Source organism: Amblyraja radiata, chromosome 4 (genome assembly GCF_010909765.2).
Source record: "Amblyraja radiata isolate CabotCenter1 chromosome 4, sAmbRad1.1.pri, whole genome shotgun sequence".
Classification (NCBI taxonomy): Eukaryota; Metazoa; Chordata; class Chondrichthyes; order Rajiformes; family Rajidae; genus Amblyraja; species Amblyraja radiata.
In genome coordinates this window covers 44,146,213-44,159,509 of record NC_045959.1, presented here as the reverse complement: position 1 = coordinate 44,159,509, position 13,297 = coordinate 44,146,213, and the positions used below count along the sequence as shown (strand labels likewise).

Sequence of the window (13,297 nt, the reverse complement as noted above, 5' to 3'; positions counted from 1 at the left end):
TTGTCAAATATCTATTGCAAGTTCATTGCTTGTTTTAATATTTGTTTAGGGGAAACTGGATTGGAGAAGCACCGTATAAAGTTGGAAGGCCCTGCTCAGCTTGTCCACCCAGTTATGGTGGAGTCTGCAACAGCAATCAGTGCTTCCCGCGAGTAACCTCAAACTACTTATACTGGTTCAAGTGATCTGTCCAGATTCCAGAAAAAAATAGCAATGCCAATATTAGGATTCCTCAACAGAGTTACTAATTAGCTGAAGAGACTTCACAGAACACATTATATACCCATTATTATCACTGAAAACTTTGCCTTAAATTTATCATCTTCCAGAGACATTTACTATTATCATTTTACTGCTTTTAACTTCCATCGAGTTAGCTCGTAGAAATGCAATATGTATTATATCAACTCAAGGCACTGTATTTATGAAGAACAACAACAGCATAATACTTCAGAATATTGCTATCTTTTTATTTACCAGGTGGGAATAGAAAGCAGTTCTCAGAACGTTTTGTGAATGGATGTGATGTAATGTTAACAACTTGTAAAAACAGTTTATTATTTAAACCTAATGGTTATGTATAGGTTTGCACCTGGGTTGATGTTAAAACTGGAGGGTCAGTTAGATGAACTATAGAACTTGCTTGCAGATAGCATTAATTAAAGCAAATACTAATAACTTAATAAGCTATGGTCTGGATAGCTGAGGCAGTATAGCTTCTCATGGTGCTAAACATTTTATTTAAAATCCCTGCTAACCCGCATCAGGCATAACTTCAAAGAACTTAGCTAAGATATTAAATATGGAAGACAAATAGGACAATCTTAAGGGTGCTAATGATCACAATAATCAGATTTGTGATCACTTATGTATTTTCCCATCACAATGGGAATTAAGCCCCAGGCAGCTCAGACACAAACACATCTGTATTTTCAGGTAGCACATGAGCAGGCTCTTGTGCCAAAAACAAGTTACATTTCTGCAACATTTACAGAGGATTGCACTCACGATCCAACACTGCCTCTGATTACTTATCTACCCTTCTTCTTCCTCCCATATCATTATTTTCATTAGATCCTCAGCATTTCATTTCATAAATAAATATTTTGGCCCTTTGGTTTGATGGCATTATCCCCTAACCTTAATAACAAATTATTTCTCTTGTGTTTTTAACATGATAAAACGTCTTATGGCATGACAAAAGTCACTACTCAATGCCACATACTAACACAATTAGTACCACAGACAACAATTGATTCATGCCTTTTGCTCCAAGGGGAGATATCATCAGAACTTTCTGAAAATTCAGTTTCTGTGGCATGCAATGTATTTTTACAACAAAAGCTATGGGGCATTTTTTAGAGAAAAAGTCAGAAATACTGGATTAATATAAAAGCAGGAGTGCTGGAAATACTCAACAGGTCAGACAGCACATTTGAAGGACGAAGCACAGTCAATGTTGGAGATCAATTTGTTCCATTTTCTGGTTTATTTCCTACTTTTCACACTTCTGCCGTATTTTGTTTTTGTTATATTAGAATGGTAGCTTAATTGTCTCACTATCTGCTTATTATTCTTTGCTACTTGCATTAACTTTGATAACTCTCATTCATAATTAATATAAAATAGAGGAGAAATGGAGCAGTTTTCAGGAAATGTAATGTACTTTTGAATTGTTCAGTTATCAGGAGCATTACACATGGTGCACAATAAATCACAAATGGTGACCTCTTTACCAGGTAAAGCCTGAATACTTAATCATTTAGGCAGTTTAACGCTGATTACAGTTATGTGCCTGAACTTCATCCTTGGTTGCTTTGTTTCCTTTTTCATTTAATTTGTTCGATATCAGCACAAATAGCTGAAACATTGTGGAATTTTAAGTGCAATCAGTGCAATGCAAGCTTTTACGATTTTTTACACAGACTTAGAGCTGCAGACACTTATTGCAGAGAATTTGAAATTAAATGGACACTTGCCTTGCCTGATCAAATTCTCCATTGTGAGTTTTTCTGAATTCATTTATTTGCTTTAATGCAAGGAGTTTCTTAACATTCAGTCTTCAAGTACAAGTAAACGATAAAACATTAAAAAAAAAAAGACTTTTAGTTTATGAAGGAAACTGACTACTGTATTCTAATACAACTAGCAATGGTTCTAAAAAGCTTTTCAGTCATTTTCGGCTATTTAACATTAGGTTAAGCTCAAGTAGTAGACTAGAGATTGATTAAAATGCCAACAAATAATGCCAATGAGCACCCTTTTAGCTCCATTCGTCAAACCATACCAAATTCCTCCTTCAAATATTTCAAGGAATATATTTTAAAATTACATTTTAGAAACAAATCTGGCTTGGATTTTCCATTGGAGATGTTTGACCTGAAGAAAAAGCTGGCCTCAAAGAAACGAACCCAGAAAGTTAAATAGCCTTGTGCCATCACTGCAAATTCTTATCCATTATTCTGCTCAATCATATTGGCTCAGGGCAGAGATTTACATTTGGTGATATACAAATTAATTTCAATGGAAATTCCAAAGGAAAAACGTATCTCAAAATTGCACAATTGAGTTGTGAAATAAGGAACTTGGTTGCAGAAAGCATTAATTAAAGCAAATGTTAATAATTTAATAACTGGCGCACTATAGCTCTTAATTGATGAAGAAATTTTATATCACTGAAAAAATATTAAACGCCAATATATTTTCTATATATTTTTATGGAATATTAAAGCTTGAAAGATTTTTTTTATATGAGCTGCTTTGGATGATCTGTTGTAAAGGAAGTCAGGATGGTCATGGAAGCAGCTGCCATGAATCTGTCAGTAAATCTCATGTTTGTGGTTGTAATTGAAAACATGGAAGGAAAGGTTTGGTTGCACCCCCCACCCAAGAGTGGAACTCGCTATCAAAACATGGGGGAGACGTGTCCCCTCTGGCCCCTCACCCTCGTCCAGAGCTGTTAAGCAGAATATCTTGCCTGAAACACACTGTAATAGCTAGGTGTTTGCTGCATAGGAGGAGGGATTGCTTTTCTCAACAATTAAGAAAATTAGTTTAATTTAGTTTCGTTTAGAGGCACAGAATGGAAACAAACCCTTTGGCCCACCGAGTCCACGCCAACCAATGATCCTCGTACACTAACACTATCCAACACTAGGGATAACTTACGATTTTTACCAAAGCCAATTAACCTACAAACCTCCACGTCTTTGGAGTGTGGGTGGAAACCAGAGCACCCGGAGAAAACTCACACGATCACGGGGAGTACATAAGAACCCCGTACAGCCAGTACCCGTAGTCAGGATTGAACCCGGGTCTCTTGCGCTGTAAGGCAGCAACTCTACCACTGAATTGTCCCAAGTGTGGTCTATTTTTTAAAGAACTGTTCAAGGTGGGCTTCTCCCTGTGTTAGGGCTGCTCTGCTAGATGAAGGCCACACTGTTTTGCTCTCAAGTATTCACAACCCAAGCGTAGCGATGTGTAGCGTGATGCATACCAGTTATCATCAATGCTGCGCGACCAGTGATGCTGTGCGCAGTAAAGTCTCTCACATTGGAAGCAATCTGAAGTCAGATCATGTACTGTGGGCACCAGTAATTGCTGTCCACGTTTTGCAATTGATCCTATAATATATTTTAATCTCATAGTGACCAAAACATGGTGAATTTCATGGCCTGTGCCTTCAGGGCAGGAGAGAAAGTTACCTGTGAAAACCGATTATCAGGTAATTTAATAAAAATGCCTTTTAACTGTTTAGAAATATATGAATTGGTCTTGCTTGAAACTGCACAGGAGGCTTCGCCACTGCACTTGACATAGAGAGATTAAAAAATGCACAAATTCTAAATTTCTCAAAACTCTTGTGGAAGTAATATATTAAAAGATGCTTTAAATTTTATTACAATTTATAAATCTCTGAATACTTCATCTTCTCCTGCAATGTTTTACCTGGGGATGGGATAGGGAGCAAAGACTATTGGATGCAGTTAAAAGTCTCATTGAAGCTAGGAAGAGAAGGTTGGCCATTCTTCTGCAGAATCCTGCACTGTTCTGTTGATCAAAGGCAGACCATGACAGAAGCATTCAGATGCAAAGCCGTTCACAGCTGCCCAGTTTTGAGAAAATTTAGAATTAGTTTCATGTTTTTTTGAAAGCTCGCTGTATGTTAAGTGCAGGAATGAATGAAATAATAATAGCCTTTTTGTGTTGCTTCAAGCAAGACCCAGTCATACAGTTCTAAAATGTTGGTGCATAGATTATAAATATTCTAAAAACCCATTGTAATTAGTTCATGAATGTTTGATATCTCATTAGTACCTACTTGTACTGCACAAATGGGTCAACATTTTGGAGCAATTAGTAGAGCTGCTGCTTTTCAGCACCAGAGATTTGGTTTCAGCCTTGACTACAGTACCTCACAGGGTTTGCCGGATCTCCTTGTGATAGCAAGGGTTTACTTTGGGTTGCTTCCAACATGTCGCAGATGTACATTTTAGTAGGCTAATTGGCCACCATAAACAACCTTATAATCAGAATGGAACAGGAGATTTCCCATAATCCTTCCTTTCCAATGATGCCAATTGCAGTTCTAAATTGAAAGCAACCAGTGTACCTGCCTGAAACTGACAGTTTTTTCCAGAAATATGCTGCTTGGTTCTCAATAATGTAATGTTCACCCTAGGTGTGTGCTGGGAAGTCTAACACATTATGAATAGGGAACAAGCCAGAAATGGACTGGCAAAGTAGATTCTTTAATCTTTCATTTACAGGCAGGAAGAATGAGCCTTCAGCAGGGCTGCCCCTGCTCTATATTTTCCTCTCTTGAATCAGAACTCTTCTGAACCATTTTTGATATCCCATATTCGCAGAACATCCAACTTTATATAAGATGCGAAATATTAATATTCTCTATTTATATATAAAATGAACATATTGATACTTTGAGATGCATTTCAAAGATCTAGGCTTAAAATTGGCTTAAATTTACACATGTTTGATCCTATCAAAATCTACAATGCCGCGTGTTTTCTGTAGCAGTGAAAACAGAAAATCTTCTGAGATCATTAGTTTTTCTAATTTAAGGGTTAGACTTTAAAGGTGCGCTAAGGTCAAATTTGCATTTGGCAATAAAATTAGTGAAAGATGTAGAACATGCAGCTAATCTGATATCTCCCTATTAACATAATTGCCAAAGTTGAAATTCACCATTTATCAGTTATTCCATGGCATAGTTTGAAAACAATTTCATAAGGAACCAAATAGTGCTTATAATCTGTAGCATTAGTTAACAAAATTAAACTGGTTGAAAAACAAAAGAAGTAGTTTGAAAAATCAGTGCCCCTTCCCATGCAATTAATCATACATTGGTTAAATTTGTTTCACTTTACATTGCATTGTATTATATATCAAGTATTGTAATATTATTGACTCTGTGTTTTGAAATATTTTGTAAGATTTGTACTGAAATTGTACCACTGTAAACTTGTCATCCACTTTGAAATCCACAAGCTGATATTAATGGAAAGTTGATTGTTTAAATAATACAACAATAATATTTCAACTGTGTTCCATGAGTGGTAAATAAAAGTTTATGAGAAACGTTTTTTAGAATTCATTGTGCAAAAAGGCATTCATAACTGTAACCATGTAAGTTACTGTGAATTCTAATAGATCGACCAAGGCATTTATAACAAAGATTTAACACTTGGGTACATTGGCGCAGCGGTAGAGTAGAGACCGGGTTCGATCCTGACTACGGGTGCTGTCTGTACGGAGTTTGTACATTCTCCCTGTGACCGTGTGAGTTTTCTCTGGATGGCCCGGTTTCCTCCCACATTCCAAAGACGTGTAGGTTTGTCGGTTAATTGGCTTCTCTAAATTGTCCCTCGTGTGTAGGACAGAGTGTATGGGTGAATTGTTGGTCGGCACGGACTCAGTGGGCCAAAAGGACTGTTTTCATGCTCTATCACTAAACTAAACTAAACGTCTTTGGCAGGTAATTGGAAATGGTGTATCACTGACCGGTTACATATTTATGTGTCTGTAATTAATATAAAGGGCCTGTCCCACTTGGGCGACCTAATCCGCGAGTTCTGGCGAGTTTGCCCTCATACTTGCAGCATGGTCGATAAGAGGACATAGGAAGTCTTTGTAACTCTCCTTCATGCTCGAGAGTAGTCCCCGTGTACTCGAGGCCTCAGCTAGGTCGTGGCGTATTTTTCAATATGTTAAAAAATGCCTGCAAGTAAAAAAAAGGTCGCCATGGAAAAAATCAATACTTTTTTTACTCGTTGGTTTAGTCGTAGTAGGTCGTAGTAGGTCGGCATGTTGGTCGTAGGTAGTCGAGGGTAGTCAAAGGTAATCAAAGGTAGTCGTAGATAATCATCATAATCGAAGGGAGGTCGGAGATCGAAGGAGATTGTCTTCACGCTCCACTTTTCGGTGTCCAATTTTCCTGAAGTTAGTCTGAAGCTCGTGGAAGCTAGCCTTCAACTAGCCTTCAACATAGTCGAAGGAGTTCTTCTACATAGTTGAAGGAGGTCTTCGACATGTCATTTTTTCAAACTCTTCTAAACTCGCCAATTAGGTCGCCCAAGTGGGACAGCCCCTTAACATTGTGAAAAAAGCACTTTGCACAAGGATTTCAATCAAGTTTATGATTTTACTGATTCATATAATTAAATCTCTCCAGACGACATTGTTATGTCACAATATCAGTACGAGTCAGAATTACCCCAGAGATTGCATATGTTTCTGCTACATATATCCTTCTACAAAGAAACGAGAAAGATGATTATTAAAGGGCCTGTCCCACTTACGCGATTTTTTCGGCGACTTGCCGGCACCCGTCATAGTCACAGCAGGTTGCTGAAAATTTTCAGCCTGTTGAAAATCCAGCGGCGACCAGAAAAAGGTATGACTCTTTGGGTGACTATTCACCACCAAACAGGCGTCACTCCGCGACATCGCGAGGGGAATGGAGTCTCTCACCTTAATGAGGACAAGAGTTCACACATAATTTTTGAAAGTAAATTAAATTATTCTATGTGTGCATAAGCCTATTATTTATGCAGATCAAGTAAGTTGGCTGCACTTAACATGAGGGGAAGTCATTGGATTTATCTGTAGTGATGGACCTGTGGCAAGAAATCACCAAATGAAACTGTCCAAATCTGAGGTCTTTATTGTATTGGCCTAGTGATGTGTGCTTGGGGATGCAAGTGATCTCTGTGTCTTTACCATTGTGCCAGAGCTACTACACTCCAAACTTTCCGTGTTGACTGTGCCTGAACCCCTCTGTCGGTGGATCACCAGCTTCCTGACAGACAGGAAGCAGCGTGCGAGGCTGGGAAAGCACATCTCGGACCTGCAAACGCTCGGCCTAGGAGCACCGCAAGGCTGCGTACTCTCTCCTCTCCTCTACTCTCTCTACACCAACTACTGCACCTCCACAGACACCTCTGTCAAGCTTCTCAAGTTTGCGGACGACACAAGCCTGATTGGACTTGTGAGATATATTGTTTGTGCTCACAATCACTACTCAGAGACTAAATCGTGGAAACAAGAAATGCTTTATTTGCGAGTCTGCAGAATCGGGTGCCTCTCCAAGTTGTGACACCCCGAGCAAAGGAAAAACGCCTATTTTTATACAATTCAGTATACAGTCTTTATTGATTGGACGCCTCCCCTTCTGACCCCTTCCAATCAGGGTACCGAGGTTCACAATCTTCCAACCCTCCCCTCCGTGCGTCATCAATCATTCCCTCTCCTCCCACATCATACATCGCATGTACATTTAAATTAGGTTCTTTGTCATGAGGGGCGTAAAGTTAATATTCATTTAACTTATTAAGCATGCGCAGTATCTGTTGCCCTAACTTACTTAATTGCCTTTGACCTAAAGAATAGCTTCTGTGTTGTCAGCTACATTCCTTACCTCATCTTGTTATTCTACAATGTTATCAACAGCTCTGAAGGTCTGACTGTTTGTTCGAATCACATGGTTGGTGATTCCAATTACTCAGCCCATCACAAGGTCGGTGACTTCAATCACTCGGCCCCTCGCAATGATGGTGGTTTAATCATCTTATCCCTCACAATCCTCCCTTTTTCTTTTGCTACGCATCCTGTATTAAACCCCATTCCTAGACTTCCTGCTGTTCCAAAGCTAATAACATTCTTTTTATCTCTCTTTCCTCTGGGTCCTCTCTCGGCCTCATTATCATTATCTTCTGGACACCCCCTTTCTCCCCCATGGGGACTACAACTGCCTGCATTTGGCTTATACTTCTAGTTATAAGAACCCTGAGACATGGTATACAACAGGGGATAAGATCAATGCAGCTAATGCCCATAAAATCACCAGTCCCACCGCTTTCCACCAGGCTCCTCCTAAGATGTAATCCCACCATCCTGCTCCCATGATTGTGTTCCATCTCTGTACCGGGACATGTGCTATTTTTCTGATTCCTTCTGATATATCCATTACTGCTTGCCCGTTGTCATCTATGTTTAGGCAGCAATTAGAGAGGTTGAATTTTCCGCATACTCCTCCCTCTTCGGCTAGTAAGTAGTCTAAGGCCAAACGGTTTTGGTATATCGCTGTTCTCATCTGTGTCTGCTGCTTTGCCAACATCTCTAGTGCAGATGCAGTCTGGTTACTAATTACTTCCAGCACTGCCTGTAGTCTTATGATCTGATTTAACATATACACTGGGGTCCGGTAGCCCCAGGATCCGTCCTGTGCCCAAGTGGCTGGTCCATAATATGAGATGATTCTTGCAGGTGGCCACTCATCATTTTCCCATTTTCCGATGTCCATTCCTCTCTTCGTTCGGTGTAGATCATCAAAGATGGGTGTTCCTAGCGACCGCCCCTCCTCAGTGGTCAACAAAAAAAACCCTGGTTGTATCAGTCCAATTAAACAAGTCCCACTCTATTTTTCTGGCAATACTGAGTATGCCTTGTGTCCGCATATCCATAGCAGTCCTTCAGGGGCCGGTCCACTAGAGGTAACATTGTCCCATATGTCCTGCAACACTGGGATTCCCTGGTAAGGGTTGTTCCCGGTGCAATTCCATAATCCAGTCGATTCGCTTCCATCAGTCTTCATCCAGATAGTACAGTTTCCTTCATCCTTTACAGTGGGATACCATTGAGGTTCCTCTGGCCACCACACTCGGGATTGATTTGGCCACTGGGTGATGATGCGCTGGCAGGGGCTGCTGCCTACTAGGATGGCATCCTTTGCCCAGGGCCTGGCGATACACTCAGTTCCAACCGGGGTGTGTGTCAGGACCCATTCCTGGGGACTTCGATCTCTTCCCACCGTCAAATTCCACTTTATCAGGTCCCATACCTCAATGATAGATCCTCTCCATGGCCAGCGTGAGCTCATCATCGGTCCTCCACAAACCCAACAGTTAGTCACATTCAGGGTTCTGGCTATCCGGAGGGCCAAGTCCACAAACAGGTTTCTCCCCACTTCCTACATGTCCCTTATTTTCTACTACATAATACCCCCTCCCTCTGTCCTGACAAACAGCTCTAGTCCTTAGGTCGTAGCAATCATCACTTACATGGGAATGATAGGTAAATGATCTGGTTGTTCGCCCACCATATCTGATAGGATGGTAGCACTTATCACAGTTATTAACACTTCTTATAATGGTTACATACATAGTTAGTAATACTACAACTGCTCCTTTCATGCTGTTAGTTTCATACACTTATTTCTTACTGAAAGTTAATGCCAGGGGCTTATTCCCTGGTTTTACCGTCCACTGATCGTCTTTCTCAGGAACTGACGGTGGGTCAACGGGTCCTTTAACCCGGGCCGCATGTGTCCACCCTTTTTCTTTTGTTCGTACTGCTGTCTCCGTTGTCAGCAATGCCAGGTATGGGCCAGTCCACCGGGGCTGCAGTTTCTCCTCCTTCCAACTTTTAATCAGTACCCAGTCACCGGCCTTTATAGCGTGTATTGGAAAGTCGAGTGGTGGACTTTGTGCCAACAGTCCTTTTATTTTTAATTCTGCAAGGGAACGAGACACTGCCAGTAAATAGTTCCTCAGGAACACATCGCTGCCTTCGAAGGTCGGCGTGCCCTCTACCTTTCCAAGATAGGGCCGCCCAAACAACATTTCGTAGGGAGACACCGCAATATCTTTACGGGGTGCCGTTCGTATTCTTAATAATGCAATTGGTAAACACTTAGTCCAGGGTAGTCTGGTTTCCTCCATTAACTTAGTTATCTGTGTTTTAAGGGTTGCATTCATCCTTTCCACTCGCCCAGAACTCTGGGGGTGCCAGGGTGTATGCAATTTCCAATTTATTACCAAGGTACTGCAAACCAACAGGTGAGCCTTAGAGGCAAAATGTGTTCCTCGGTCGGAATCTATGGATTCGATGACCCCGTATCGGGGAATGATTTGTTCTAATAATATCCGGGTTACTGCCTGAGCGGTGGCATTTATCGTGGGAAATGCTTCCACCCGCCTGGTGAAATGGTCTACAACTACTAGGAGGTACTTCCACCTTTGTATTCTTGGAAGTTCTGTAAAATCTACCTGTATTCTCTGGAAGGGTCTTATAGCCAATTGTTGTCCTCCACCAGGGACAGCTCTCATTACCTTCTTGTTAACCCTCTGACATAACACACAACCGGAGACTGTCTGCTTAGCCAAAGTATAGATACCTCGGCAAGCGTAGGTCCGTAGTAGTGTGTCACACAGGGCCTGCGCTCCCCAATGTGACTGGGAGTGCAGTTGTGTCATCAAATCCCGAGTTAATCCTTTGGTTAACATTTGTTTCCCATCCGGCGTCCACCACCTCCCGTCAGTGGAACGCCGAGCCCCTAACTCATTCATTTTATCCTCCTCCTCCTGTGAGAATACAGGTATCTTTCCTACTCCTTCCCTTAATGGTATTAAAGACAACATCCTCACTGTTCCTTCTGTCGCTGCCTTTTTGGCGGCTCTGTCTGCCGCTTCATTTCCCCTTGCTTCTAATGAGTTCCCCTTTTGGTGTCCCGCCACATGGACCACCGCTATCCTTTCTGGCAAATGTAATGCTTCCAGCGCCTTCTCAATTAATTGCTCATGTGCCAACTCCTTTCCTCTTGCTGTAATCATCCCCCTTTCTTTCCATATTCTCCCAAACGTGTGCACTACTCCAAATGCATATTTGGAGTCGGTGTACACCGTTCCTTCCTTCCCCTCCAACAATTCTAACGCCCGTATTAAGGCATGCAATTCACATGACTGAGCCGACCAACTACCTGGCAACCTGCCCGCCTCCACTCCTTCAAATCCTTCTCCTTCTATTATGGCATACCCACTATATCTTTTTCCATTTATACAGCGGGAAGAACCGTCTATAAACCACCTTTCTCCCTCTACCAGAGGCTGCTCCTCCAAATCCTCCCTGCTCTTGGTCTGTAGTTCTATAACTTCGCTACAGTAGTGTTCTGGTCTCTGCCCTTCCTGCTCGTCATCCGCCGAGTATAAAAACTGGGAAGGGTTTAAATTCTTATCGGTCAGAATGGTCAAATCGTCTTTTTCCATAAGTATCACTTCGTACTTTAGGATCCTGGAGTCAGTCAACCACCGGTTGGACTTCTGAGTTAGTATTGTCCGGACCGTGTGGGGAGTAGATACTACCAGGTCACCTCCAAATGTCAATTTTCTACTTTCTTCCGCTAATATTGCTGTTGCTGCGACCGCTTGAATACATACAGGCCACCCTCGTGATACCGGATCCAAGAGTTTAGAAAGGAATGCGACTGGCTGTCGCTTCCCTCCTCTCTTTTGTGTCAGTACTCCCAACGCAATTCCATTCTCCGCATTAACAAAGAGATGGAATGGTTGATCGATGGACGGGAGGGTCAGTACCGGTGCGGTGATCAGGCTATTCTTTATTTCTCCAAATCTCTGTTCGTCCTCAGAATCCCATTGTACTTTATCAGTCTCCTCACACAATTTATCATACAAGAACTTGACTTGTCGGGTGTAATTGTCTATCCATAATCTACAGTATCCAATTAACCCGAGAAACTTCCTGATTTATTTTTTGTTCCTTGGCATCGGCAGCCCAGTGATCCCAGCTATTCTTTCGGGGTTTATTCTCCTTTTCCCGTCACTAATCAGGTGTCCTAGATATTTAACCTCCTGTTCTACAAATTGTAGTTTATTTTTGGACACTCTCAATCCATTTTCCCCTAAAAAGTTTAAGAGGGTTATGGTTGCATCCCTTACTGGCTCTTCTTCTCCGCCTGAGAGTAACAAATCATCTACGTACTGCAATAATTGTGTCCCATAGGTCCTGGGAACATCCTCTAATACTTGTTCTAATATTTGCCCGAACAGGTTCGGGGATTCAGTAAATCCCTGAGGGAGCACAGTCCATCGATACTGTTGCTTCCTCAGTGTGTCTGGGTTTTCTCACTCGAATGCAAAGAGGTCTCTACTTTCCTCAGCCAGGGGGCAGCTCCAAAAGGCGTCTTTCAGATCTACCACACTGAACCACCTATGGTTAGGGGGTATACGTCCCATTATGGTATAAGGATTTGGGACTACCGGGTGTCGAGCCCTAACTACCCTATTCAATTCTCTTAGGTCCTGGACCAGTCGGAACGTTCCATCAGTCTTTCTTACAGGGAGTATTGGCGTGTTGTAGGGGGACATACAACTCTCCAATACTCCATCCTTCAGTAAGTTTTCTATAATTGGCTGCAGCCCTTTCCTTCCTTCCATTGAAATCGGATACTGTCTTACTTGTACTACTTCACTTCCTTCTCGCAAGGCTATCCTCAGAGGTGGTATTCTTAGCCCTCTCCTATTTCCCTCTCTTGCCCACACCTGTGAGACTATTCTTTCTTCATCTTCGGTCGTCAATTTATATAGTTGTACTATAATCTGTCCACCTACGGGAGCTGTGCCCATTCCTAATTGAACTTGTAAGTCCCTTCCCATCAGATTTATTCCTGCCTGGGGCACCAGGATTAAGTCTTCCATGGCCTCTCGATTTTCATATCTTACCATTACTCCTTCTATCTCGGGAGCTGTCATTACCTTTCCCCCTACTCCAGAGATTTTGACTTGCTTTTCCCCTAATCCCATTCCCTCCGGTATCCTGGTTACACTTGATCTTTCCGCCCCTGAGTCCACCATAAATACCGTGTCTTCTCCTTGGGGACCTAATTTTAAGTTTACCAAGGGTTCCCGTGTATTTCCTACACCCCCCAAGGAGGGGAACCCCTGACCCCCCTATTCCTCCATCAGTGTGTACGATTGTACTTCAT

At 41.8% G+C, this 13,297-nt stretch overlaps 1 protein-coding gene and 1 long non-coding RNA gene across 2 annotated transcripts in view; one reads left to right on the top strand and one right to left on the bottom strand.

Moving 5' to 3' along the window:
* The window catches only part of pi15 (peptidase inhibitor 15), a 39,054-nt gene extending 37,065 nt beyond the window's left edge, over nt 1-1,989 (top strand). Inside the window, exon 6 of the mRNA XM_033019276.1 lies at nt 50-1,989. Coding sequence (XP_032875167.1) covers nt 50-185 — 136 coding nt within the window. The 3' untranslated portion in view covers nt 186-1,989. The remainder of the gene's footprint in view (nt 1-49) is intronic.
* The window catches only part of LOC116972022, a 29,087-nt gene that overhangs the window by 5,032 nt on the left and 10,758 nt on the right, over nt 1-13,297 (bottom strand). The window lies entirely within an intron of this gene.